At 53.1% G+C, this 27,111-nt stretch overlaps 1 protein-coding gene across 1 annotated transcript in view; it reads left to right on the forward strand.

The window, feature by feature from the left end:
- The window catches only part of FBN3 (fibrillin 3), a 223,189-nt gene that overhangs the window by 64,707 nt on the left and 131,371 nt on the right, over positions 1–27,111 (forward strand). Inside the window, 2 exon segments of the mRNA XM_048496904.1 lie at positions 19,810–20,007; positions 20,468–20,593. Of these exon segments, the coding sequence (XP_048352861.1) occupies positions 19,810–20,007; positions 20,468–20,593 (324 nt within the window).

The following is a 27,111-nucleotide window of genomic DNA, read 5'->3' on the forward strand; positions in this document are numbered from 1 at the left end:
TGGGGGGGGGGGGGGGTGGGGGGGGGGGGGGGTGGGGGGGGGGGGGGGTGGGGGGGGGGGGGGGTGGGGGGGGGGGGGGGTGGGGGGGGGGGGGGGTGGGGGGGGGGGGGGGTGGGGGGGGGGGGGGGTGGGGGGGGGGGGGGGTGGGGGGGGGGGGGGGTGGGGGGGGGGGGGGGTGGGGGGGGGGGGGGGTGGGGGGGGGGGGGGGTGGGGGGGGGGGGGGGTGGGGGGGGGGGGGGGTGGGGGGGGGGGGGGGTGGGGGGGGGGGGGGGTGGGGGGGGGGGGGGGTGGGGGGGGGGGGGGGTGGGGGGGGGGGGGGGTGGGGGGGGGGGGGGGTGGGGGGGGGGGGGGGTGGGGGGGGGGGGGGGTGGGGGGGGGGGGGGGTGGGGGGGGGGGGGGGTGGGGGGGGGGGGGGGTGGGGGGGGGGGGGGGTGGGGGGGGGGGGGGGTGGGGGGGGGGGGGGGTGGGGGGGGGGGGGGGTGGGGGGGGGGGGGGGTGGGGGGGGGGGGGGGTGGGGGGGGGGGGGGGTGGGGGGGGGGGGGGGTGGGGGGGGGGGGGGGTGGGGGGGGGGGGGGGTGGGGGGGGGGGGGGGTGGGGGGGGGGGGGGGTGGGGGGGGGGGGGGGTGGGGGGGGGGGGGGGTGGGGGGGGGGGGGGGTGGGGGGGGGGGGGGGTGGGGGGGGGGGGGGGTGGGGGGGGGGGGGGGTGGGGGGGGGGGGGGGTGGGGGGGGGGGGGGGTGGGGGGGGGGGGGGGTGGGGGGGGGGGGGGGTGGGGGGGGGGGGGGGTGGGGGGGGGGGGGGGTGGGGGGGGGGGGGGGTGGGGGGGGGGGGGGGTGGGGGGGGGGGGGGGTGGGGGGGGGGGGGGGTGGGGGGGGGGGGGGGTGGGGGGGGGGGGGGGTGGGGGGGGGGGGGGGTGGGGGGGGGGGGGGGTGGGGGGGGGGGGGGGTGGGGGGGGGGGGGGGTGGGGGGGGGGGGGGGTGGGGGGGGGGGGGGGTGGGGGGGGGGGGGGGTGGGGGGGGGGGGGGGTGGGGGGGGGGGGGGGTGGGGGGGGGGGGGGGTGGGGGGGGGGGGGGGTGGGGGGGGGGGGGGGTGGGGGGGGGGGGGGGTGGGGGGGGGGGGGGGTGGGGGGGGGGGGGGGTGGGGGGGGGGGGGGGTGGGGGGGGGGGGGGGTGGGGGGGGGGGGGGGTGGGGGGGGGGGGGGGTGGGGGGGGGGGGGGGTGGGGGGGGGGGGGGGTGGGGGGGGGGGGGGGTGGGGGGGGGGGGGGGTGGGGGGGGGGGGGGGTGGGGGGGGGGGGGGGTGGGGGGGGGGGGGGGTGGGGGGGGGGGGGGGTGGGGGGGGGGGGGGGTGGGGGGGGGGGGGGGTGGGGGGGGGGGGGGGTGGGGGGGGGGGGGGGTGGGGGGGGGGGGGGGTGGGGGGGGGGGGGGGTGGGGGGGGGGGGGGGTGGGGGGGGGGGGGGGTGGGGGGGGGGGGGGGTGGGGGGGGGGGGGGGTGGGGGGGGGGGGGGGTGGGGGGGGGGGGGGGTGGGGGGGGGGGGGGGTGGGGGGGGGGGGGGGTGGGGGGGGGGGGGGGTGGGGGGGGGGGGGGGTGGGGGGGGGGGGGGGTGGGGGGGGGGGGGGGTGGGGGGGGGGGGGGGTGGGGGGGGGGGGGGGTGGGGGGGGGGGGGGGTGGGGGGGGGGGGGGGTGGGGGGGGGGGGGGGTGGGGGGGGGGGGGGGTGGGGGGGGGGGGGGGTGGGGGGGGGGGGGGGTGGGGGGGGGGGGGGGTGGGGGGGGGGGGGGGTGGGGGGGGGGGGGGGGGGGGGGGGGGGGGGGGGGGGGGGGGGGGGGGTGGGGGGGGGGGGGGGTGGGGGGGGGGGGGGGTGGGGGGGTGGGGGGGGGGGGGTGGAGGGGGTGGGGGGGGGGGGTTGTGGGGCGGGGGGGGGGGGGGGGGGGGCGGGGGGGGGGGGGGGGGGCGTTGGGGGGGGGGGCGGGGGGGGGGGGGGGGGGGGGGGGCTGGGGGCCGGGGGGGGGGGGGGGGGGGGGGGGGGGGGGGGGGGGGGGGGGGGGGGGGGGGGGGGGGGGGGCGGGGAGACAGACAGACAGACAGACAGACAGACAGACAGACAGACAGACAGATAGATAGATAGATAGATAGATAGATAGATAGATAGATAGATAGATAGATAGATAGATAGATAGATAGATAGATAGATAGATAGATAGATAGGACTGCCAAAAGCAAAAAAAGGAAACTCATAACAAGAATATAAACAAATCTGAAAAAATGCAAAATCAGAAACATGTACTTATGCTTTCATATCAAAATGGAATTGCTAGGGGGCCTTACTCTGGAGAATTTTGTCCCAGTTAGATAGGAGGCCATAAAATGTGTTTCACATTGAAACCAACAGAAATGAAAACCTAGTAAGGAACTCTGCCATTGTTCAACCGCACGATTTTCAAAAAGAAATCATGTTTTAGAAAAACTTGAAAAAAATATATTGTTTGCTACATTCCATGCCCATTACTGGCAAAACTGTGAAATGAGGGCTATGTTTTGCAGCTCGAGTGGGGATTCGAATCTGGGGCCCGGCCCCATGTGCCTCTTGGGGACCACAAAGCCAGGGGGGAAAAGAATCCGCCGTTCTTGCTTGAAGCAGATGGGGCTGTTGGCAAAAAGGCCGAAAGGTTGTTGTCTGGATTGCCGCCACCTGGGACGGCTCCGGTTCCCTTCCACAGCTGGTGGGAGGCAGGATTTGCCAACCACATACCTGAGGTCGGAGCCCAGTCCCCGTTGGGCACAGAAGAGGGGGAAAGAGCTCACGTCCCAGAGCCTTAATAAAGTTTGATTCGAGCATCATTAAATCTTGAATCATCTGACCCATTCAAATCAGGCCCAGATGCGGCTTGGCCCGAGGCCAGCCCTCTTTGGCCTCCAGACCTCCGTCTTGTAAGTGCCTTTGGCTCTTCTTCCTTGACAAAGCTTGGAACCTCAATATGAAAAGTTATTTTTGTCGGTATTTTCCCACTCAGACAACCTCACTCTCTCTTCCTTTCTCCCTTTCTTCGCCCCAGCGTGAGACGTTCTCTTTGTGACGTAGCCAACGCTTGGAATTTTATACTCTCCGACTGTCCCGATGGATAGGAGGCCCGTGCTAAACTTCTGGCCGGTCCCTCACAAATGACTGCTCTGCTTTTTGTGTTGGTTTCTTTGGCCATGTCGGGGTTGGTGTTGCTCCTCCCCCAACAGCGTACATGTTTGTTGCTTCTTCTTTGTTGTCCTCACATAACCCTGTGAGGTTAGCTAGGCCAAGAACATGGGACTTGGCCAAATTCACTTGTGGATCTCCCAGAACCTAGCCCAGTGCTCTACTCACTACACCGCACTGCCTCATATGCACACACTCTCTCTCTCTCATTTTGCTAGTGTCCATGAGACACCCCCTCCCCCTCCCCTCCCCGCACTAAATCTCTAGAAACTAACAGGAGATTAACTCCAGTCTTGGCACATTCATTTCATTGCGCTGTAAGTCCCATACTGGGGACTAAATGTATACATTAAACTGCCTTTCGCATCTTGCAGCTGTGAGGGTATACTGCAAACAGCTGCTTATAGGATGGCCAGGTTTTTGTTTCACAAAACCCCCCGCAAACATCCTCTTGGCCTTTACATCAATGTAGGACAGTGGTGGCGAACCTATGGCACGGGTGCCAGAGGTGGCACTCAGAGCCCCCTCTGTGTGTAAGGAATTCCATAGACGCAGAAATAAAAGGCTTTGGTAATGAAAGTCCATTTATTAAGACATCTTAGAAAGCTCAAGTACACGCAGTGGCAGGAATGACACTTCCCGCCAGAAGCACAGGTTATAATACCATTCACCCCATCCCCCCTTCCTGATTCCCATGGGAACGGAGACTTCATCTCCCGCGCAAAGATAAAGTCTCCGCCGATGCATCTGGCCCATCGCCCGGGCTGTGGAATGCACTCAAGGTTACTTCACCATCAACACCATTGAATTCTTTACACTCTGCCTCCCCTAAAGAAGACCCCTTCCCCCCAGGTTTATGCGGAAAGGCGCGGTGGAAAGCCGAAATAAGGGTGGGGGCTTCAATGTTTTCGGAATAAACCCATTGATTATACCCAGAGGAATATCCCACCCAAGAAACTAAATATTGCAAGCGGTTGCGATTAAAGCGAGAGTCCAGGATAGCGTCAATTTCGTAGTGCTTGTGGCCATCAATAATAGTCGGAGGGGGCCTCTCCGGCGGGTCGTGCCAGGCATCGGAAGCGGGAGCCTCCTTGAGCAAGCTGGAATGGAAGACAGGATGGATGTTACTAAGAGAGTTAGGCAAATCTAAGCGGGCAGTGACATCATTAATCACTTTAGTAATTTGAAAAGGTCCCACAAATCTCTTGCCAAGTTTGGAAAATTTATGCACGTCTCTGAGATTTTTTGTAGATAAATACACCCAGGAGCCCACACGCAGAGGGAAATCTGAGCGGTGTTTATCCGCTTGCAGTTTTTGGGAGTCCTTTGCTTGCTGTAAGGCGGTCTGGACCGACTTCCATCCCTCGGCTAGGGATGAAATCCATTGTTGGAATTCTGGGGGGTCCAACGCTGCTGCGGGTAGTTGTGGTAACGGCGGGAAGGAGCGACCAGACACAATTTCAAAGGGGGTTTTCTTTGTACTACTATGAACCGCATTATTGTAGGCGTACTCCGCAAACGGAATAAGCTCGCACCAATTGTCTTGGTGGTAGTTGGTGTAACAACGTAAATACTGCTCTAGGGTTCTGTTCGTTCTCTCCGTCTCGCCGTCACTTTGAACGTGGTAGGGGGCGGCGACGGCCGGGGCGGCTCCCAACAATCCCAAAAACGCTTTCCAGAACTTTGAGATGAATTGGGGGCCGCGGTCGGAGACCACCTTAACGGGGGCGGAATGGAGACGGTAAACATGTTGAATAAACAGCCGTGCCAACTTAGGAGCAGAGGGGATGGAAGCACATGGAATAAAATGGGCTTGCTTAGAGAATAAGTCTACCACCACCCATAAAACCGTGTTGCCATGACTTTCGGGCAAATCTGTAATGAAATCCATGGAGATGACTTCCCAAGGGCGGGAAGCTACCGGGAGAGGTTTCAACAGTCCATGGGGCTTTCCCGGGATGGTTTTGGCTTCTGCACAAACCGAGCAGCCTTTAATGTAAGCCTCAATGTCTTTGCGCATTGCGCGCCACCAGAACTGCCGGCGGGCTAAGTGCAGAGTTTTCAAAAAGCCAAAATGTCCAGCCGAACGGGCATCGTGGCAAGCTTCAAGAACTTGCTTGCGGAGGGGGGGAGGCACGTACCAACATTCCCCCCTCCGCCAAACTCCATTCTCCAAACGCAATTGGGAGTCCCCTTCAGCCGCTGGGGGCTCATGCAGCCCCGCCTCCTCCAATTCCCGCAGGAAAGGAGAGACGAGACTGGGAACGGGGGGTGGAGGGGAGGCGGACGTTTGAGATCGGGTGACAGCCAACCCCAACTGGGAGGGGGAAAGAACGGTGCGTGGAATGTCTCGCAAGGCAGCTCCACCCCCCTCCCCGGGTAGGCGCGAGAGCGCGTCAGCCAGTTTGTTGGTTTTCCCAGGAAAAAAATGGACTGTAAATGAGAAACAAGAAAAGAAATCGGCCCAACGAAGTTGTTTTGCGGACATCTTGAGGGGGGTGGAAAGAGCTGCCAGGTTTTTATGATCCGACCAAACTTGAAAAGGGTGCTTAGCCCCCTCCAGCCAGTGGCGCCAAGTGGAGAGTGCTGCTTTGATGGCCGCAGTCTCCTTGTCTCCCACAGTCCAGTTGAGTTCGGCACCAGAGAATTTTTTAGACAAATAAGCACACGGAACCAGTCTACCATCTTTATTTTTCTGCAACAGGGCTGCCCCGAGTGCTTTGTCCGAGGCGTCCACGTGAACCACAAACGGGAGATCTGGGTCGGGGTGCTTTAGGATAGGTTCGGTGGTAAACGCAGATTTTAATAGTTGAAAGGCTGTTTGACATTCCTCAGACCAGAGAAGGGGGGCCCCGGGCTTGGCGGACAGTGAATCTTTACCCTTCGTGCGTAAGAGGTCTGTGAGAGGGAGAGTCAGTTCAGCAAATTGGGGTATAAAATCACGATAGAAATTAGCAAAACCAAGAAACGACTGGAGTTCTTTGCGGTTGGTGGGGGCAGGCCATTGGAGGACTGCATCAATTTTAGCAGGATCCATTTTTAAGCCCTCGGGCGAGATCCGGTAACCCAAATAGTCAATGGAGGTCTGATGAAAACAGCATTTGGAGAGTTTGGCAAAGAGAGAGTTGTCAAGCAAGCGTTTCAATACCTCTCGGACCAACATTTCATGCTCTTCTATAGTTTGCGAGTAAATTAAAACGTCATCTAAATATACAACAACTCCCTTGTACAGTAAATCATGGAGAACTTCGTTGATAAGGGCCATGAAAGCTCCGGGGGCCCCACTTAACCCGAATGGCATTATTAAATATTCAAACTGTCCAAACTTTGTATTAAACGCAGTCAGGTGTTCATATCCTTCAGCAATTCTGACTCTGTAGTAAGCTTCTCTCAAGTCTAATTTAGTAAAAATGCGTCCTTTGCCGAGTGCATCTAAAAGGTCCTTGATCAAAGGCAAAGGATATTTATTGGACAGGGAGACCGCATTGAGACCTCGATAATCTGTGCAAAGCCGTAAAGACCCATCTTTCTTTTTGACAAACAAAACGGGAGCAGCGTGTGTGTGTTTGGTAGCCCGCCGTATGAAACCGCGAGCAAGGTTCTTGTCTAAGAAAGCACGAAGTTCCTTCTCCTCATTGGGACTCATGCGGTAGATTCTACCCTTGGGCAGTTGCGCCCCTGGTTGTATGACAATTTTACAGTCAGTGTCTCTGTGGGGTGGCAATTGATCGCATTCCTGCTCCTGAAAAACTCTGGCTAGATCCTGATATGCAGGTGGGATGTCAATAGAATCGGGAGCAATCACTGAGGAAGCCAGAGAGGGGGGAGTGTCAGGAGACGTTGGATTTTCTTCCCAATTCATGTGTTCACCGCAGGGAGGGTCAGTGAATTCTAGGATCCTTTCTTTCCAAATGAATTTTGGTTCATGTAACAACAACCAAGGCATGCCCAAAACTATGGAGTGTTTGGCCACTGGCGCTAAAATGAAACTAATTTTCTCCCAATGGTCGGCGCAACGGAGGAGAACCGGCTGTGTTTTGAATTGGGCCGGTCCTTCGTTTCCGAGGGGGCTGCCGTCCATTTGGGTGAATGGTATGGGCTTAGCCAGGGGAATTCGGTCCAGACCTAGCTCCTCTGCCACCTGGGGCCGCATTAAGCAGTGGGAGCAGCCGGAATCCACAAGGGCCGAGGCTATAATGCGAGTGTGTTTAGCGGGGTTGGCCAGAAATGCTTGAACAGTAATGGGAGCGCTGCCTTCACTCACCGCGTCAGGAGTCGGGCCCATGTCCATGGGGGCTGAAGAAAGACAGACAGCTGCTTCCCCCTCCTCTGGGTCGCCTTCGGTCACCGCTTTAGACGAGCCAGTGGGAGGCGGCCCTGACCTGCGTGGTGGTTTGGCAGACGGAGTACGCGGAGCTGGAGCGGTTGGTTTTTGCTTCTTGGGACAGTTGGCGGCTAGATGACCTGGCCCTCCGCAGTAAAGACACAACCCAAGTCGGCGACGGCGTTCAGAGGTGGTTTCGGTAGAAGCGGCTGGGCTTGACTTGGTGGGCACGGTAGTGGTTTTCGGGCGTGGGCGGCCTCCTTGACGAGCGTATTCCAAACGAGACGCCACTTGAGACCCCAACTGGATCCAATCTGCAATGGTACGAGGAACCCGGATTAAAAACACAGTTTCACGTAGCTTGCTATCCACAGCATCCGAGAAGTATTCGCATCTCATGCGTTCAGGCCACTCAGGAGGAAGTCGAGCAGCCGCCGCACGAAATTCACGGACAAATTCTGCAAACGGGCGGTTGCCTTGCTGGATGGTTTTGATGGTGCGGATAGCTTCATTCTCGGCGCCTGGATCTTGAAAGCGCGCTCTCAAAGCTTGGAGGAATGCGGGCACTGTGCGAGAGTCCTCATCCTGCAAATCCAAAACAGTCACGAACCAGTCGGCTGCCGCCCCATCTAGGACTGAGCCGATGTCCCGTATTTTTTCGCGTTCAGACCGGTAGAGATCATCATAGTCTTCCAAGTGGGCATTGAGTTGCAAGATGAAGTAGGGAAGTTTGGAAGCGGTCCCATCAAAACGGGCTGGTATCGGGGGCCGAAAGTAGCCCCGTTCGACGGCTCTTGGCGCCTGCTGGGGAGGTGGTTGCGCTGGCTGAGCAGGTTGGGCAGGCGGCTGTTGTACAGGGGGGGCTGGAATCGGGGGCACTGGCGGTGCCGCTGGCATTTGGGTGGCAGGACCCAGGTACGTGGCCCCCCTGGCACCGGCATGATCAGTAACAGCATAGGTTCCAACTTGCGGCCCTCTGGTCTGCTGCCTCCTTAGTTCCCTCTCCAAAGCAGCCAGCTCCCTCTCCTTGCGAGCCAATGCATCTTGGTGCGCATGCAAAGCAGCTTTTTCTCGCCCTAATTTAAGCAGTTCGTCCCGTTTAAGGGCTTCAGTGAGTTCACTTTGCGTGCGCAGAGCCTGAACGCTTTCGCGTTGCCGTTGTAAATCCAGTCTGGACTGTTCCAGGACTTTATCATGGACTGACAGATTCTGGGCATATTGCCGTTGGAGCGCGTCTTTGGCACGGTCCAACTCGAGCTGGACTTCTTTGCGTTGCTGTTCCCGGTCCCTCTGCAGGGTTTCGCGCTCTTGCTGCAACTGTGCCCGTTCCTCCTCCCATAGCTGGCGTTCACGGTTCCATGCCGCTTGGGCATCTCGAAGTCGCCCTACTTCCTCATCCCAGTCTTCTCTCGATGGGAGAGGAAACCGGTCCGGCTGGGAATGCAGGCTTTCTTCAGACTCTTCGTCATCAGGAAGCGAGCCCTCGGAGACACCGTAGCCGCCGTAGCCACCGGTGGCTCCCCGAGGCACCTCAGGTGCGGTCGCCGGACCGGGATGGGGGGGGTCCGATTGGGAAGCGGTACGGATACCCCTCCCAATTCCAGGTTGAGTCCCGGTGTCCTTTGGACGGGCCCCAGTGCTGTGCCACGGTGGTTCCTTGGGAGCATCACCAAAATACGAGTCCAGGAATCGTTCAATGGATTCCTGGGTTGCCGCATGAAAGGTGGTCAAGCCCGTCTCCTCCATGACAGGTTGCATCTGAGGTTTGTAATCCACACGAGAACGGGTAGAGATCCGTTCCACAGGCGCTCGATCCATGGACAGCGCCCCAAACGACTCATGGAAGTCCCCATCGTCGTCGTCACGTCCCTCGTTCCAACGGAGTAAAGGAAGACTCGTGCTGATACGAGGACGGGAAAGAGCCACCAGCGAGGCCCGTTCTCCTGCCGGTTTCTCTAGATCCAGAAGGGAAAGGTCGGAGCCCTCTTTGGGGGCTACCGCACCTTCCGCAGTAATATTCAACCTCTCCATCGCAAGACAAGAGGTCCACTGCACAAGAATATAGATGAATTAAGATTCCTGCCACAATGTAAGGAATTCCATAGACGCAGAAATAAAAGGCTTTGGTAATGAAAGTCCATTTATTAAGACATCTTAGAAAGCTCAAGTACACGCAGTGGCAGGAATGACACTTCCCGCCAGAAGCACAGGTTATAATACCATTCACCCCATCCCCCCTTCCTGATTCCCATGGGAACGGAGACTTCATCTCCCGCGCAAAGATAAAGTCTCCGCCGATGCATCTGGCCCATCGCCCGGGCTGTGGAATGCACTCAAGGTTACTTCACCATCAACACCATTGAATTCTTTACACTGTGGGCACTTGCGCACAGAGTTCATCATGTGGGAGGGGGGTGGAAAATCCCCACACACACATACACACATCTAGGCTGGCCTGGGCAAGATCCTTTACCTGGGAGTAAGCTCGGTTGCTGGCAATGGGGCTTGCTTCTGAGGAAACCCTCCTAGGATCGTGATTCGCCCATTTGAAGCATTGCACAGTTGCTTCACTAAGCTTCTGAGTAACTTCTGAGTAACTTCTGAGTAACGCGTGCCTCAGAGCCAATTGTTTTTTCTAAACTAAAACCTCAGTATTCAGGTTAAATTGCCGTGTTGGCACTTTGCAATAAATAAGTGGGTTTTGGGTTACAATTTGGGCACGTGGTCTCGAAAAGGTTCGCCATCACTGATGTAGGATGGCCTATGGTGGAGCAAACAAATTTAGCACACAATTAACAAAGCAAACCCTCTAGCAACATGTACAGGTGCAGGAGACTTGTGGCTGTGAGAACTGAACCTTGGCACAAGCGACTCCTGATTTTCACCTGTGGAATCCGGGAGAGTTTGTAGAGTTGAAGAGAAAGTCTCGAATGATGGGTTGGCAGGAGCAAAACAAGACGGTTGGAGAAACCTGGTGTGTGTTGCCTCTGGATATGACAGGGCAAGCTGCACACTGTTTACATGTGCGTACCTACTGTCCATACAGGACAGACTTATGGTGACTCCAGCAAGGGTCTTTCAAGGCACGTGAGAAGCAAAGGCAATTGGCCATTGCCTTCCTTGGTGGTCCGAGAACCAGCCCTGCCTGCCATGCTCCCAAGATCTGGTGAAATCAGGCTATCCCATTCCACATCCAGCACACTGTTTAGGAAGGTACCAATCTGCCCTTTCCTGCGTCTTCCTGTTTTCAAACGTTAATAGTGTGAGGTTTTATTTACCTTTTTGCTCATTTACGCTGCTGGTTTTCCTTTTTTCCTTTTCCCACGGCATTTTATACTCTTTTAACACCCTTTTAATGACATGCGAACATAATGCACATTTGGATCTTGCTGGGTTGTTTTCTTTCCAAATGAGATGCCCTTCTGGTGTTTGTTTCTTCTTCTTTGTAGGATGGAAATGTTGTCGTTTGACACCTTCATCAAAGGGTGAATCTGGCAGCCTTCGACATCAAAGGCTGGCATGATGGGGCTTTAAGATCTGGTCCTGGGCAATTTGGGGGTGAGGGATTCCTCTCCTTCATTTTTTAAATTTTTGCAACATCTGCCTGATAAGGGCTCCATCCGACCTGAAAGCTTGAACAGAGTTCTTTGTCCTGTGGGTTGGCTTCCATAAAAGGAATTTTTTGATTTGACTTTGTTTTCTGCACATGATGAGTAACCTGCGGGAAACACTGGTGCAAGGAAGAGTGAAAATAAACACTTGCCCATTGGGGGGGGGGCTCCCAACATGGCTGTTCCCAACAGCAAATAATACAACATAAAATTAAGCCATTAAAACTCAGCAGCAATTAATAAATAAATTAAAACAGCCAGATTATGTAAACACATGTATACACAGGCGCCCGATCTAAGGCCAAAGAAAGGAAGGAAGAAGAAGGAAGGGGAGGAGATAGGCAGGGCCCAAGGTGGAATTAGGACCCAACCAGATGTTCCAGGCTGGCAGTTTTGATTTAATGGGGGGCAGTGGAACCACGGCCGGCCCCTCCAAAAGCCCGGTGGAATAGCTCTGTCTTACAGGCCCTGCGGAAATTGCCAAGGTCCCGCAGGGCCCGGACAGCTGGAGGTAGAGCATTCCACCAGGCAGGAGCCAGGGCCGTAAAGGTTCAAGGTGAACCAGTGCGGTGGCAGATTTCTGTAGCATTTCTGTGGTCAGTTTCTTAAAATTCTGCCGGGAATTCTCTGCTCCCATGCCTGAGTTGAGCAGCCCATGGGCTGTCTACAGGTTGCTTGTTTTATGTGATTTATGAGATTTTCCCCCCTTCTGCCTTGGGTTTCCAGAGAGAGCGGTTATCCATAAAAACGAAAATCTATTTATTTTAGTTCCTTTAAGATATTTCTTCTGGAAACAGGACTTAGTATCTGTGGAAAACAAGAGCCTGAGGATCTCTTTCATTATATACTCTCCTGTCCTTCATATTCAGAAATAAGGAAAAGGTTTTTGGAGCCAATGCTACCTAGGACAGCCTTTTTGTCCGAAGATGAGAAACTGATTTTCTTACTATCTGATATTGATTCCTATGTTTCCTACAAGATGGCTCTCTTTGCCCTGGCGGCTAGGAAATTACGAGCAAAGTACTTAAAGCGCTGTTTGAACTGATGTTCCAAAGTCCTGGAGGTTAACTAAGGCCGTTTCCGCACGGAGGCGGAAGGGGTCGGGTCGGCGTAATCCACGCCGACCCGACCCCTCTGGGACCGTTCGCATGGATGGTCCCAGAATTGGCCGAGATGATGGCGCAGAGCTGCGCCGTCGTCAGAGCGACTCACCAGTCCTGCGGCCCTCCAGCATGCTCCAGGGTCGCAGGGCAAAGGGGGCGTGTCCCCAGGCCTCGGCGACACGCCGGAGGGCCGCAGGACTGGTGAGTCGCCCGGTGGAGGGGGGGAAAGGCGCCTGGAAGCTGCTGAGCGAGGTTTGGAAACGCCGACTTCACGCCAGTCGGGCGGTGCGGCGGGCGGTGCGGCTGTGCAGCAGCTGCCCCCCCCTGTGCGAATGGCTCCCTGGGGATGGCGTTTTTGCCGTCCCCAGGGCGCCATAAACCGCCCGTGCGGAAAGGGCCTTAGACTAGCTGAAGAAGCTGCAAAAACATCTGACGTGGAAAGTATTTGACGGGGCATTTTAATTTAGAGATTGCGAATACAAATAATTTATATTTTAATGTAAAACTAAGTTATCGTTTTAATTTAAATGTTTTAACTGCATGTATCTCTGTATTGTTATAGCCAATGGCTCAAGCCATAAATACTTGACTTGACTTGACTTAGAATCATAGAACTGAAACGGTTCAAAGACAAGTTCTAAAACGTCACAGGGTGGCAATAATGAAGCAGGGGGTCGCATGGGGAAAGAGACCTCCACGGGGGATTCTTCCCCATGCAGACAGCAGGAAGGTCCACTATATTGGGGAGCGTCCACATGATGCCACATCCAATCCAGGCACAAGTCTTCTGGGCACCCATCTTTTTCCCACTGAGCCATATTTTTTTCAAAAAATCTCAGTTAATCAGGTTTATTGGAAGTAATGCCCATATGGAAAAGGGGACGGCAGAGGCGTAAGGCCCTAGGGACAGTGGCGCATGGCTTTGGGTCACGTGGGGGCGCCAGGTGCCCCCCCATATGACCAAACAGGCAGCCCCTCTTCCCTGCCTATGAGACGGGTGCGAGTTTCCCTCACACTCGGCTTCTAGGCAGTGAAGAGGGGCTGGAGCCCAACTCGTGAGTAAGTGGGGCTCCGCATGAGGGGGGGCGCCCGGAAGGGTTTTTGTCTCCGGGCACTATTTGGCCCCGGTACGCCTCTGGGGGGATGGAGCTACAGTTTCTCATCAAAACGGCACCATAAACTCTCTAATCCAGTGATGACGAACCTTTTAGAGACCGAGTGCCCAAATTGCAACTCAGACCCCACTTATTTATCGCAAAGTGCCAACCTGGCAATTTAACCTGAATGCTGAGGTCTTAGTTTAGAAAAAAAACAGTTGGCTCTCTGGTCCTCGGCCGGAAAGTGGAGGCCAGCCTGCTCTAATCTTCCAGCAAGTCCCGCGCGCTAGCGCATCAGCTTCCAGCTCTCTAGCATCTCTGCCTCCTCTGCAGCAGCCACCTGGAGCACAGGCACCAGGCCCGCCAGCCAAGTCCTCCCTGCTCACCGCGTCATGCTCAGTGGCCCAGGCCAGCCTAGATGTGTGTGTGGGGTGTGTGTGTGATTTTCCGGGGGGGCCCCCCACATGACGAACTCTGTGTGTGCGTGGCCATAGAGAGGCCTCCGAGTGCCACCTCCGAGTGCCACCATAGAGAGGCCTCCGAGTGCCACTCTGTGTGTGCGTGGCCATAGAGAGGCCTCCGAGTGCCACCATAGAGAGGCCTCCGAGTGCCATAGAGAGGCCACCGAGTGCCACCATCCTTGCCATAGGTTCGCCATCACTGCTCTAATCCCTTTCCACCCAGTTTTCAACCTTTGAAGGGATTTTTCTTTCCCAGCTGAGTCGCAGATAGCTTTACACCATGAGTCAGCTGGGAAGGGGAGAGGAGAAAAGGGGGCATGACCCAGCCCTGGAGGGGCAGGGCTGGGCTGGTGGTGGCAACAGCTGCAGGCATTGCAGAAGCTGGCTGCACGGACGCTGCTCTTGCCAGATTCCACAAACTCAGACTGTCCATGTGGAAGCAACCTGTAAGGAATCTGTCAACTGAGGTTAGCCAACGTGTGATTGGGTGGGCAGGGATTCAACCTTGGGCAGAGACACATCTATGAAAAATGGAGCCTGGGGCAAAATCTGAGTCCCACCCCCCAGCTCCATTTCCCCTAAATTTCTCCCCCCGCCCCCCCCTAGAAAGCAGCACAAACCTTCTTTCTGACTTCATAGAGGAGGAGGAGGAGGAGGAGGAGGAGGAGGAGGAGGAGGAGGACTGCAGCACTTCCCAGGGGAGCTGTCCACGCGCAAGCGGCTGCAAAACGCACTGAAACAAAAGAATTGTGAATAGTGTGCAATTCTCAAATAACCCGTTTTGGGGAGGAAACCGTGGGGCAGCTTCGCTTTAGGGGCGGGAGCCATGCAAAGTCCCCCCCCCCCAAATTGGGTTTTTGACCAGTGTTATCTCGGGTTAATTAGCTTGTGCGGAAAGGGCCCTAGAGATTTGGAGGTGGAGCTTAAAAGGCCGGAGCCTGGGGAGGGGAGAGACCTCAGCGGGTTTTAATGCCATAGGCTCCACCCTCCAAATCAGCCATTTCCTCCTGTGGAGCTGATGCCTGTTCTCTGGAGAACGATCGTAATTCCGGGAGATAATCTAGGCCGGGGATCTACAACCAATCTACAATATGGCTCTCCATATGTTCATGGACTACAATTTCCCAATCGGCCATGCTGGCAGGGGCTGATTTGTAGTCCATGAACATTTGGAGAGCCGCAGGTTGCAGACCCCTGATCTAGGCACCCTTGTTTATTAAGTACATCACAGCAAATGCACACTGCAATGTATACTTTCATTTTGTCAAGTAGATGACATGCTACCAAATTATGCATTTTATTGCGACTAATAAGAGTTAGCGATGACAATGATAAGTCTAGGTTCATGGCTTGTGAAGGCCTTACAGTGCTTTACGGCACTGGTGCGTTTCATGAAAACTTTGCAGCTGTTTGCAACTCTGTGAGTTGGCCAAATCGTGCTTTCATGAGTAGTCAGTTGTTGTTGTTGTTGTTGTTTCCTCTTGAGGACCAAGGAGTAAGTTAGGTCCGAAAGAATAAGATCAGTATTTTGTTGTTGATTGCACCAGTGTTTTGCTTTGGGCACTCCCAACATGGGGTTTTAATGGGGTTTTATTGTGACTATTGTTTTATTGTGTTGTTCACCGCCCAGAGCCCTTTGGGGGAGGGGCGGTATGTAAAACCAATTATAAATAAGTAAGTAAATAAACAAACAAACAGCTTTGTAAAGAAATTGTTCTAGTCACGCACGGCGATCTGCTGTCCTTCTGACCGAACAAGCTCAGGCTAGGAAAGGTGGCTTGAGAAGACACCCCAGGGTCCTTAAGTGTGTGTCAAAATACCCTGTACCTCCGGTCTTGTGCACCCCCAAAACTTTCTCGATTCCCAGAAAATTCTTCATTGTCTGAACTGACTTCAGTCATCAGCTGCAGTGTTGAGTCCCCAAACATCCCCCCTTGATTTTCACCCAACAAAAGAAATGTCTCTGACAAAAAAAAGGAAAACAAAAGAAATATTCCCTTCCCTCCTGCGACGTTTGATTGTTCTGCCTGTTGCAATTTGGCGGGGGGGGGGGGGGCGCGGAGGGATGCAACTGTTCTCCATTATGAAAAGATTCCGCTTTCTTGGAACCGGCTAAACAGTTCCACATGAAGATTCGGTCCGCCAGAGGTTCGTAATGAGCTGCAGAGGCTTCGTTGGGATACAAAATATGCAAGCGCGTCTTGTTCCCCAATCTGTTTCCCATCACTTGAAAATCCCCTGGAGAACATAGCTGGCCTTGTTTGAGTTGTGTGGAAATAGCACAAGGACCGTAAAGGAAACATTTAGCTGTTCAGACTCTTCGGCCTGGCCGGGTGGTTGTGTTTTTGTTTTTTCCTTGGAATCTCGTCTTCTTTTCGTTCTCATCCCTGTCACTGGTTTGTTGTCTGGGGTCAACCGCACAACACCTGGGACCAATTTGTAGAAGGGCAGGTTAATATTGAAGGGGGGGCGTTCTCATCTTTGTCTGAGTACTTTCTGCGGCGCTTTGCATTTCCTGACCTCACTCCAATTCTTAATGAAGTTCGCAGAGATGCCTCTCTGGAAATGTTCCAGAAGGGTATGGCACGTTTCCGTGTAGCTCTCAAACTGCATTAAAATTGCTAACAGACCAGAAAATAAAAACCAGCCAGGAACTGGGGCGAAGAGCTACATTTGCACTGGAGTCTGGTGCCCAAAGTGCAGTTTAACTCTCAGGTGTATTTGTGTTTGAATAAACCCCTGAAATTAGGCTCAGGTGGGTAGGCTGTGGAACAAAGTTTGAATCCAGTAGCACCTTAAAGTCCAACAAAATTTTCTAGGGGAATAACCTTTGTGAGTCAAATCTCAGACCCTTTCCCCACCTACCTTAAGCCCCGTGCTACTCTCCTCAAGTAGCGCGGGGTCCAGCTGCCCTCCCCACCTCAGGGGCGGTGAGAACGCAGCCGCCCCGACGCTGCCTCTCTCCCGCCCCCTCGACGCGGGGAATTCCTGGCGCCTTTTGAAATGGCGCCTTTTGACGACCCCGTGCAGAATTGCGCGCGCCGGGAATTGCCCGCAGCAACCCTCAGGCAAAGGTGAGTGGGGAAAGGGCCTCACTTTGTCAGATATAATGAACAGGGGCGTATCTGCCACCCATTGGGTCACATGGGGGTCAAAATCGCATCCCCCACGTGACCTGAAGGAGCAGCCAGGGCTTGGCAGGCTCCCGGCCCAGATGCCTGCCACCCCGGAGAAAGTAAGTGGTCCGTGCGGGGGCACGCGGGGGCACGAAGAGCGGGGAACGTGGGAGCAGGTGTTGATCCAGGCACCGTTTTATCTCAGTACGCCTCTGGTAATGAATGAGACTGGAGATTCAGCAGTCCTTATATTGTGGTCAGAATGCAGGAAGAGCAAACCTCTGCATCCTGGCCTTTTTGGGTTAAACACCTTCCCTACCTTCTGACCTGAGTATATATGAACGGAGTGATTTTCATTCTCAGTGGTATCTGGAAAAAGGAGATTTGACTCACAAAAGTGTACATTCTGGAAAATCATGTTGGTATTTGTTATGCTACCAGACTTTGATGCTGTTCCCTTATTTTAGGGAAGTTCCAGAGCTCTCTCTAATAATAATAGTAGTAGTAGTAGTAGTAGTAGTAGTAGTAATAATAATAATAATAATAATAATAATAATAATAATAATAATAATAATAATAATAATAATAATAATAAAGGTAGTTGCACAAGGGTCCTATATGTCTCTTCCCATCAGTTTTTCAAGTCATATCTAACTTATGAGGACCCCGTAGGTTTTTCAAGGCAAGAAGTAGTTTGGCATGGCCCTCCTCTGCATAACATCTCTGGTCTTCCTTGGTAGTCTCCCAACCCTGCTTAGCTCCCAAGTTCTGGTGAGATCATGCAGTGACGAAGGGAGGGAAAACTGCACCCAGGGCATGAACTGCCTGCGTGCCCCCTCCCACCCCGGCCCAGCCTTTGAAACGCCCGACGCGCCCCTGACACACACCCCACCCCCGACATGTGACTGCAATGGGGCGCCCAGGGCGAGCTGCCCCAGATGTCCCCATTGCAGCTACACCCCTGAGATCATACCACCCTGAGCTATCTGGGTCAGCGCTCTTCCCTTGATAGCCTTGGAATAATCCTCTCTTTAATACATAGCTGATCATTAGCCTGCGTCCAGCTGGAAAAAGTCTGAATGCACCAGTGTTCCATCTCTATCCAAGCTAGAGCAGTCTGAGTAGTCATAACTGGAAGCTAAGCAGGGTTGGCCCCGGTTAGTACTTGGATGGGAGACCACCAAGAAATACCAGAATTGTTATGCAGAGGAAAGCAATGGCAAACTACCTTTGCTTGCTATTAGTCAGTTTCTACTCGACAACACTTTGTGATTATTATTGTCAGGACTGCAACTCCCAACATGCACCGGTTCCTGCCTTTTCCCCAAAACTGCGGGAAAACAAACTGAGAAGCTACATTCCACCAGAGCTTCAGAGCCAATGGGAGACCAGGAGCTGGGAGGAGGGGGAAAGCTGATTGGTTGCTGTCTGTCTTTATAAATAGTTTAAATGCTGGAACTGAGGACAAGAATCCTCAGTTCCAACACCCTGTACCTCGGGCGACACAAGTCAATAAAGTTCTTCTTTTTTAAACGGCTGTCTTTGAGTGTGTTCAGCCTTACCATTATTATTATTCAATGCAGAGTTGCCTAGTTCACCACAGGGATTTCCTAGAGGTTGAGACCTTGCCTGCAATTGGAAGCTGCAAAAGGCAGCAAGTGTAACACTCTCTCCATTTCAAGAAAATATCTCATAAACTCTTAAGAGGACTAATTATTGTTGTAAGCAACTAAATGAGACCATGCATTATATATTCAGCAAAGGCAGGAATTACTTTATGTTTTTATAAGAAAGAGCCATGACTCGATTTATACTAGTCTTAAGGGACATTGTCACTAATGTATCTAAGAGCATACTTTTGATCCTGCCTCTACAACACTACACACACACACCTTATGCTATGCCAGGTTAAATTGTTATGTTAATTGTTATGAAGTGAGGTTTATTGTAGGCTGGGCTATTGTGGAATTGTAGTGGGGATATTGTTATGTTATATTGCTGTTGTTATTGCATTATTGTTATTTCATTGGACATACTATGTTACTGTTAATATGTAATTATCATATTGTTGTTGTTATGCAATGTTATATTAATGTTGTGAAATGCTACATTAATGTTGGGGATGTTATCACAAGTTGTTTAACTTGCTCTGAGCTGTTAACCTGATACCGTGTTTCCCCGAATATAAGACAGTGTCTTATATTCATTTTTGCTCCCAAAGATGCGCTATGTCTTATTTTCAGGGGATGTCTTATTTTTCTGTGTTCTGTTTGTCGGGCATGCTTCCAAACAAAAACTTTGCTACGTCTTACTTACTTACTTTTCAGCTAAACCTCTACTATGTCTTATTTTTAGGGGATGTCTTATATTCGGGGAAACAGGGTATATCTTTCTGTTTAATTGCTATTAAAATTAAAAAAAATTAATTTCCAGGGGGCGCTAAGTAATATTTTTTCTGGAAAGGGGGCGGTAGGCCAAATAAGTTTGGGAACCACTGTTCTAAATGAACCCGTTTTCCTTTTTCCCATTCACCTGCGTGCCCTTCACCCCTTCAGGCAGCGCGGGAACCCCTGCGAACAATCTGGGTTGCTTTCGCACCTTCCCGCAGAGACGCGTCTCTCTTTTTATTTCCTGCAACACCTGCGTAGCCGTGCAGGCACACAGAAATGAACCCCCCACAGCCATGCTGATCGTCCCACAATCCAATTGGCTGCATCTGCATAGCTGCGCATCTGCAGTGCACTAAAAGAAAAAGGGACCTCCCTGCAATGGTTGGGCAGTAATGGACGGCCGTGCTCGCTGCCTCGGGAAGAAAACGCATTGGGGGGACTTTGTACTCTGTTGGGAGCCCCAGACAATCTCCCTGGCTTGCCTCCTTTCTCGCTGATCGTGGCTCTCTTCCTCCCGCCTCAGATTACCGCACGGGGCCCTGCTTCAGCCAGGTCAGCAACCAGATGTGCCAAGGCCAGCTGAGCGGCATCGTCTGCACCAAGACCATGTGCTGTGCCACCATCGGGCGGGCCTGGGGGCACCCTTGCGAGATGTGCCCGGCTCAGCCTCACCCGTGCCGCCGGGGCTTCATCCCCAACATCCGCACAGGAGCCTGCCAAGGTAAGGCCACGCCTTCGACAGGCTTCATCCGGTGCATGGGAACGCCTTCACCCACAACGTCTCCACACCTCCCTGTGTGCTGGGCGACCTGCGCAGAACGGCAAGCGGGCAGACTCTCCCTGACATAGTGAGCGGCACGAAGCCTGCAGTGAATGGGAGGGAGGGAGGGAGGGAGGGAAACAGAGCGCCTCCTGCGTGTTGTGTCCATGCAGGAGTGCCTCCAACCCAGGACTGTGCAAAAGGATCGCTGGTTTAGTGATTTTCAAAAATCCCAGGTTGAGGGTAATAAAATGGGCCAAACTTGTTTTGGGAACGGGACCTGTGTGAAGTCTCCCCCCACCCCCCCGCCCGCGCAAAGGTTTATATAACATCCAGCACCTATTGGGCCTGTGTGGAATCCACCTGTGACCGTGATTGGCTGTTTTTTCTCATTTGCTCCCCCCTCCCCCCCTCCCCGCAGATGTTGACGAATGCCAAGCAATCCCGGGCCTGTGTCAGGGAGGGAACTGCCTCAACACGGTGGGATCCTACGAGTGCAAATGCCCTGCAGGCCACAAACAGAGTGAAACCAGCCACAAATGCGAAGGTGAGGCCGAGGAAAAGATGAGGCCAAAACAGGTTCGGGGGGGGGGGGAGGGAAGGGAGGGAGGGAGGAAGCAAGGAAGCAAGGAAGCAGGGAGGGAGGGAGGAAGCAGGGAGGGAGGGAGGGAGGAAGCAAGGAAGCAGGGAGGGAGGGAGGAAGGAAGGAAGCAAGGAAGCAGGGAGGGAGGGAGGAAGGAAGGGAGGGAGGAAGCAAGGAAGCAAGGGAGGGAGGGAGGAAGCGAGGGAGGAAGGGAGGGAGGAAGGAAGGAAGGAAGGAAGGAAGGAAGGAAGGAAGGAAGGAAGGAAGGACAAATTAAGACCAGACGGATGTTTTGTAGAAGGTTGGCAGTGCTTTGAGAGAGAGTTTGGATAGGAATGCTTCCGTGTTTCTCCCTGGATTTTGGAGTTCCAAATTGCCCGACTATGGTTTCCAGCCTAGGGTGGATGCTTTGACAATCCTCCACGGAAAGCCAGCGTAGCGTAGTAAGAGCAGGTGGCCTCTAATCTGGAGAACCAGGTTTGATTCCCCAGTCCTCCACATGAGCAGTGGACTCTTACTTGGTGAACTGGATTTGTTTCCCCTTTCCTCCACATGAAGCCTGTTGGGTGACCTTGGGCTAGTGACAGTTCTCTCAGAACGCCTTCAGACCCACCACCGCCCACAAGGTGTCTGTTGTGGTGAGAGGAAGGGAGATGGAGTTGGTAAATTGCTTTGTGTCTCATTACGGGAGAGAAAAGTAGGATATCAATCCAAACTGATCTTCTACTTCTACTTCTTCTTTTCCTCGTCCCCTTCCTTATTTCCCAAATTTGTGCCTGTGAAGCTGGCCACCATGTTTAGTTCATCTTTGCTTAATTTTCTCTCCTCTGCAATATAACTGATTCATGTGGATAATTTTGTGGCAAATGAAGATCTTTCATGCGCTATGTTGAAGCAATGGGCAAGAGCACGTTGGTAAAATCCCACATCGAAAAACTCAGAGGTGTGTTTTACAGTGTGTTGGCGATGCACAGATACATATGTGTGCATCAGTAAAATGCCCCGTGGAAAAAAGCCATACATGTGATTTTATTTTCCCAGAGTTAGCAATGTGCATATGCGCTTTGTTAATATAGAAGGAGAGAAAAAAATGCAAATTAATGGAAAGGAATGAAATCCGTGCCTGCTCCAATTTCAGAATTAATTTAAGAAATTTTCCTAATTCAACCAACATTAAGGAGAAATGGAATGCAGGCGGAAATTCCAGTGGGAGGGGAACCTCAGCATAAGAGGGCAGGTTTGTGCTCCTCTTACCAGGAGCTGGGTAGAAGTAGGGCTGCCAACCTCCAGGCTGTGACTGGAGATCTTCTGGAATTATGTAGGTCTCAGACCTTAAGACAATGAACAGACTCTGGACTCTTGATCAGCAGTGTTTATTGAAAGGCAGCAAGAACCTCGCAGCAGTGGCGTAGTGGTTAAGAGCAGGTGCACTCTAATCTGGAGGAACCAGGTTTGATTTCCCGCTCTGCCGCCTGAGCTGTGGAGGCTTACCTGGGGAATTCAGATTAGCCTGGGCACTCCCACACACGCCAGCTGGGTGACCTTGGGCTAGTCACAGCTCTTCGGAGCTCTCTCAGCCCCACCCACCTCACAGGGTGTTTGTTGTGAGGGGGGAAGGGCAAGGAGATTGTTAGCCCCTCTGAGTCTCCTACAGGAGAGAAAAGGGGGGGTATAAATCCAAACTCTTCTTCTTCTTCTTCTAGCTTGAGGAAGCCAGGACTACTTTACCCTTGCCCAGTCACCCCTCCCAGTTTCCCAGAGAAAGTGTGAACATAGTTATTTGAGGCTTAGGTGTCTCGAGAGGGATAGATGCAGCCACCTACCTTGCCTTCTCGCCCCGCCCCGCCCCGCCCCGCCCCCTTGCCCCACCCCCTCTCCCCCCCCAGGGCAGAGAGCCATCCAGTCTAGTTGGAGCCATCCAGTCTACCCTGTTTCCCCGAATATAAGACATCTCCTAAAAATAAGACGTAGTAGAGGTTTTGCTGAAGTGCGAAATATAAGGCATCCCCCGAAAGTAAGACATAGCAAATTTTTTGTTTGGAAGCATGCCCGTCGACCAGGACACAGAAAAATAAGACATCCCCTGAAAATAAGACATAGCGCATCTTTGGGAGCAAAAATTAATATAAGACACTGTCTTATATTCGGGGAAACACGGTAGTTATCTACAATCTGTGTCAAAGCAATAAACGAGGAAAGGACAAGAACGGAAAGGAAGAGAGAAAGGCCCTTTACACATCAGTCTGAGTCCACATCGATCAGGTCAGGTGACATAGGCCAAGCCTTGATCCTAACAGATTGCAACTGATCTCCAGCAGATACAGATTTGGTCTCCTAGAGAAAACGACTGCTTTGCAGGGTAGACTCCGTGGTGTTATACCCCGCTGAGGTTTTCTCACCAGATTCAGAGATCTTTATTAGGCCTACACAACACAGGGAGAGTAAAGAGTTAATCCAGTAGAGAACAGTAAAAGTAACGTGGCCAGCAGCTAATCTGAATTCTGAACCTAATTCAAAACGCACAGCAAAACGCACAGCAAAACGCACAGCAAAAATTTGGCTCCGTGGTTCTCTCCAAACCCTGCCCTCTCCAGGTCTCACCCCCCAAAAGCTCCAAGTATTTCCCAACCCAGAGCTGGTAACTGTGGTAGGATGGGTCACACTAGAACTGAAGGCTGGCTCCCTGCACACAGAAAATTAGCATTTCAGTCTGGAAAGGCTGCTTTATGTCACTCCCGGGTTTTTCCCTGCAGCGATGTAGAGAAGCAGCCGATGTTGTGTCGTCCTCCACCCCATCCCGTGTCTCTCCCTTAACCCTCTTGACAAATAGCCTGGCAACTCTAGCTGTGCATACATGTGCCTGCATCAGGTGCTGCCTATCAGACTATTCTGTACTGTGTGAACACATGAACAATCCATCAACGCACGCAAGCAACTCATGAACTTCAGTGGCGTCACTAGGCAAACTGAAGCCCTGGGCAAAACCTGAGTTTGATGCCCCCCCAGGCGCGTGCCCGGTGCAATGCGCACCCCCTCCGGCCCCCTTGAAGCTATGCCCAGTGGCGTACCTAGGCAAACTGGAGTTTGCCCCCCCCCCATGGGCAGCCGCCCTCCCCCACTGTGACCAAGCAATGATTTTTTACACCAGGTCGTTTCAAAGTCACCATCACATTATAGAACATCCCCCAACTCACAAATCTGAACACAGCAATGGGCCATGCCACACAGCAGAAATATTTTTTTTGAAAACATTTTCAAAATGCTTTCAAAATGTTTTATTACTGCTATGAAAACATTTTATGGTGTTGTATCCAGTCCCCTCAATTGGGGGAAACAGCATCACTTTCAATGTTATTTAAACTGGGAACCCCAGAGTCTCCCTTTAAGGTGGATTTAAAAGGAGAATCTGGGCTCCCTAGTTTAAACAAGTGATGCTGGAATCCACCCCCAAACAGCATCATTTCCAATGGTGTTTAAACTAGGGAGCCCAGATTCTCCTTTTAAATCCACCTTAAAGGGGAGAATCTGGGGTTCCCTGTTTAAACAACATTGGAAAGTGATGCTACTTTGGGGTTGATTCCCTCCCACCTTGTTCGTGCTAATTTCACCTCTCTAAATATTTTAACTCGGAGACCCTGGGATTCCCTCCCCTTTAAATTCATGTCAAAGGGAAGGATTTAAAAGGAAAATCTGGGGAAATTTGGGGGGTGCCTGCTGTCAGAAGTGCAATTAGCATCTATAGGGCATCTCCAAACTTTCAGGGATATCTTTAGGGAGACTCTCCCACGATATCTTGTTTCAGGAAGTTTGGTTCAGGGGGTCCAAAGTTGTGGACCCTCAAAGGTGTAGCCTCCATCTCCTGTTAGCTCCCATTGGAAACAATGGGGGATGGGGCACCCCCTTTGGGAGTCCATAACTTTGGACTCCCTGAACCAAACCTCACCAAACCTGGATGATAGTATCAGGAGAGTCTCCCAAAACATCCCTGAAATGTTGGTGCTGCTATCCTAAAAACTGCGCCCTCTGCAGGCCAAAAACATAAAAACACTGAAAATACAAAAAAAGTCCCACAAACGAACCTGCAGGGGGCACCCTGGGCAACTGCCCACTTTGCCCAATGGGAGGAACGCCTCTGATGAACTACCTGCCCAAAAAACTGGTTCCCGCCCCGCAAACCGGTGAGCAAAAATGCAAGTCAAACCAGTGGTTGTTTGAGCTATCCCATTTCATTAAGAATCGTTTTATGGATGTTTATTAATCATGAGGGTGAAATGGACTTTCTTCCCTAGCACAGCCCTCATCCCAGCCTAGCAGAACCTCCAGATTTCAGAGGCAGATATCTCTGAATGCCAGTTGCTTGGCAATAGAAGCAGGGGGCAGGTTTTGTGCTTAGAGGCCTTCTCGGGGTGGTCAATCAATCAATATTTTATTTCGGTCAAAGACCAGAAAATATCAGATATAAAATATAAAATCCAGATAGTACATTTCCAGACCAGATACAAAATAAAATTGAGGTAACCAGTTTCCAAAGACTGTTTGTCCAAACCATAATATAAGTTCAAGTTAAAAACTGGAATAAAATTTGAATAAAAGATAAAATCATTAATCCAAAGTTCCTATTTTTATTGCCCTACTTGTCCACACCTTTTAACCACATGGTGGTCTGATTATGCACCACGGTGCTGAACTAGATCGGCTGTGGGTCGGATCCCTCAGGGCTCGTCTGCTATCCAGTTCCAGGAGAGCTGTGAATCAGTGGGGTAGGAGAATGTCTCACACGTTTCCAGCTGGGCTGCAGTTCGGCCAGCTGTCGCATCATTTCCAGCGATTCCTTGAGCTACTTTATGTCACTCCCGGGTCTCTTCCAGAAAGGATATGTTCCCAGAGGGCTTGTTTGGCGCTGGTGATTTGGTTTTGTACGGTAATGGAAAGAAAAATCTGGCTCATGTTTTTTAACACTTCTCGTTGGCAACAGGCCTTAGATCACGGGTCTGCAATCTGCGGCTCTCCAGATGTTTGTAGACTACAAATCCCATCAGCCCCTGCCAGCATGGCCAATTGGCCATGCTGGCAGGGGCTGATTGAATTTGTAGTCCATGAACATCTGGAGAGCCGCAGGTTGCAGACCCATGCCTTAGATCAGTGGTTCTCAACCTGTGGGTCGCAACCCCTTTGGGGGTCGGATGACCCTTTCACAGGGGTCGCCTAAGACTCTCTGCATCAGTGTTCTCCATCTGTAAAATGGATAAAAGTTAGGGTTAGGGGTCACCATAAGATGAGGAACTGTATTAAAGCGTCGCGGCATTAGGAAGGTTGAGAACCACTGCCTTAGATGGTAACACAGGAAGCTTTTCTTCAGACTCTACAAGTGTCAAACCTCGGATCTGGAAATCACGGAAACTGTAGATTTGTCCTAAAGCAGTGATAGCGGACCTTTTCGAGACCGAGTGCCCAACTTGCAACCCAAAACCCACTGATTTATCGCAAAGTGCCAACACGGCAATTTAACCCGAATACTGAGGTTTTAGTTTAGTTGGCTCTGAGGCGTACTTTACTCGGGAGTAAGCTTGGTGGTAGTCGGTGGCTTTGCTTTGAAGCCACCGTGCAACTCTTCCAATGGGTGAATCACAACCCTAGGAGGGTTTACTCAGAAGCAAGCCCCATTGCCAGAAGTAGAGCTTACTCCCAGGTAAAGGATCACGCTTTTGTTCTTCGCATGAAAATCAGTGAGGTTTACCAGCGCTTAACTGGGTTACCTACACTGCTTCCCCAAAACTAGGTCTTAGGTTTAATGCTAATAATCGAGCCCAGCAGCCCAGGCCAACCTAGATGTGTGTGTGGGGGGGGGGGTGACTCTATCTGTGCGTGCCCACAGAGAGGGCTCTGAGTGCCACCTCTGGCACCCGTGCCATAGGTTCGCACCACTGTCCCAAAGCCTTTAATTCAGAGTGTAGGTAACATTGTAAAAGAGGAATCTGGCGATTCCCATTCAAAGCCCTTACCTATATCCCGTTGCCCCCTCCCACCGTGCCCAACAGCTCCTACTCTCCTCTACAAACTACAAAGCATTCACTACAAAGCATTGCGAGCCTGAGAACAGTTCACACCTTCCTTTGACAAGAACTGTGTCTGGGATACTCTGGGGCGCCGAGGGGAAGACGCCGGGCTTTCGCCCCACATCAGAGGATGGTACCGGCCTCCCCCTGCCCTACCTGCCATTTGGTGACAGGCTCAGCTCTGACAACAAGGTACAGCCTGTAACTTCTGATCAACGCCATGATGGGAACCAAAGCGGGTCTTCTTAGGAACTCTGCCCTTCGGGGCAGGCAGAGGACGTAAAGAAAGGATAATGGGGGAAATGAAGGAAATTATATATAAAAATTATCATTAAGAAGAAGAAGAAGAAGAGTTTGGATCTATATCCCCCTTTCTCTCCTGCAGGAGACTCAAAGGGGCTTACGATCTCCTTGCCCTTCCCCCCT

Source organism: Sphaerodactylus townsendi, linkage group LG05 (genome assembly GCF_021028975.2).
Source record: "Sphaerodactylus townsendi isolate TG3544 linkage group LG05, MPM_Stown_v2.3, whole genome shotgun sequence".
NCBI lineage: Eukaryota > Metazoa > Chordata > Lepidosauria > Squamata > Sphaerodactylidae > Sphaerodactylus > Sphaerodactylus townsendi.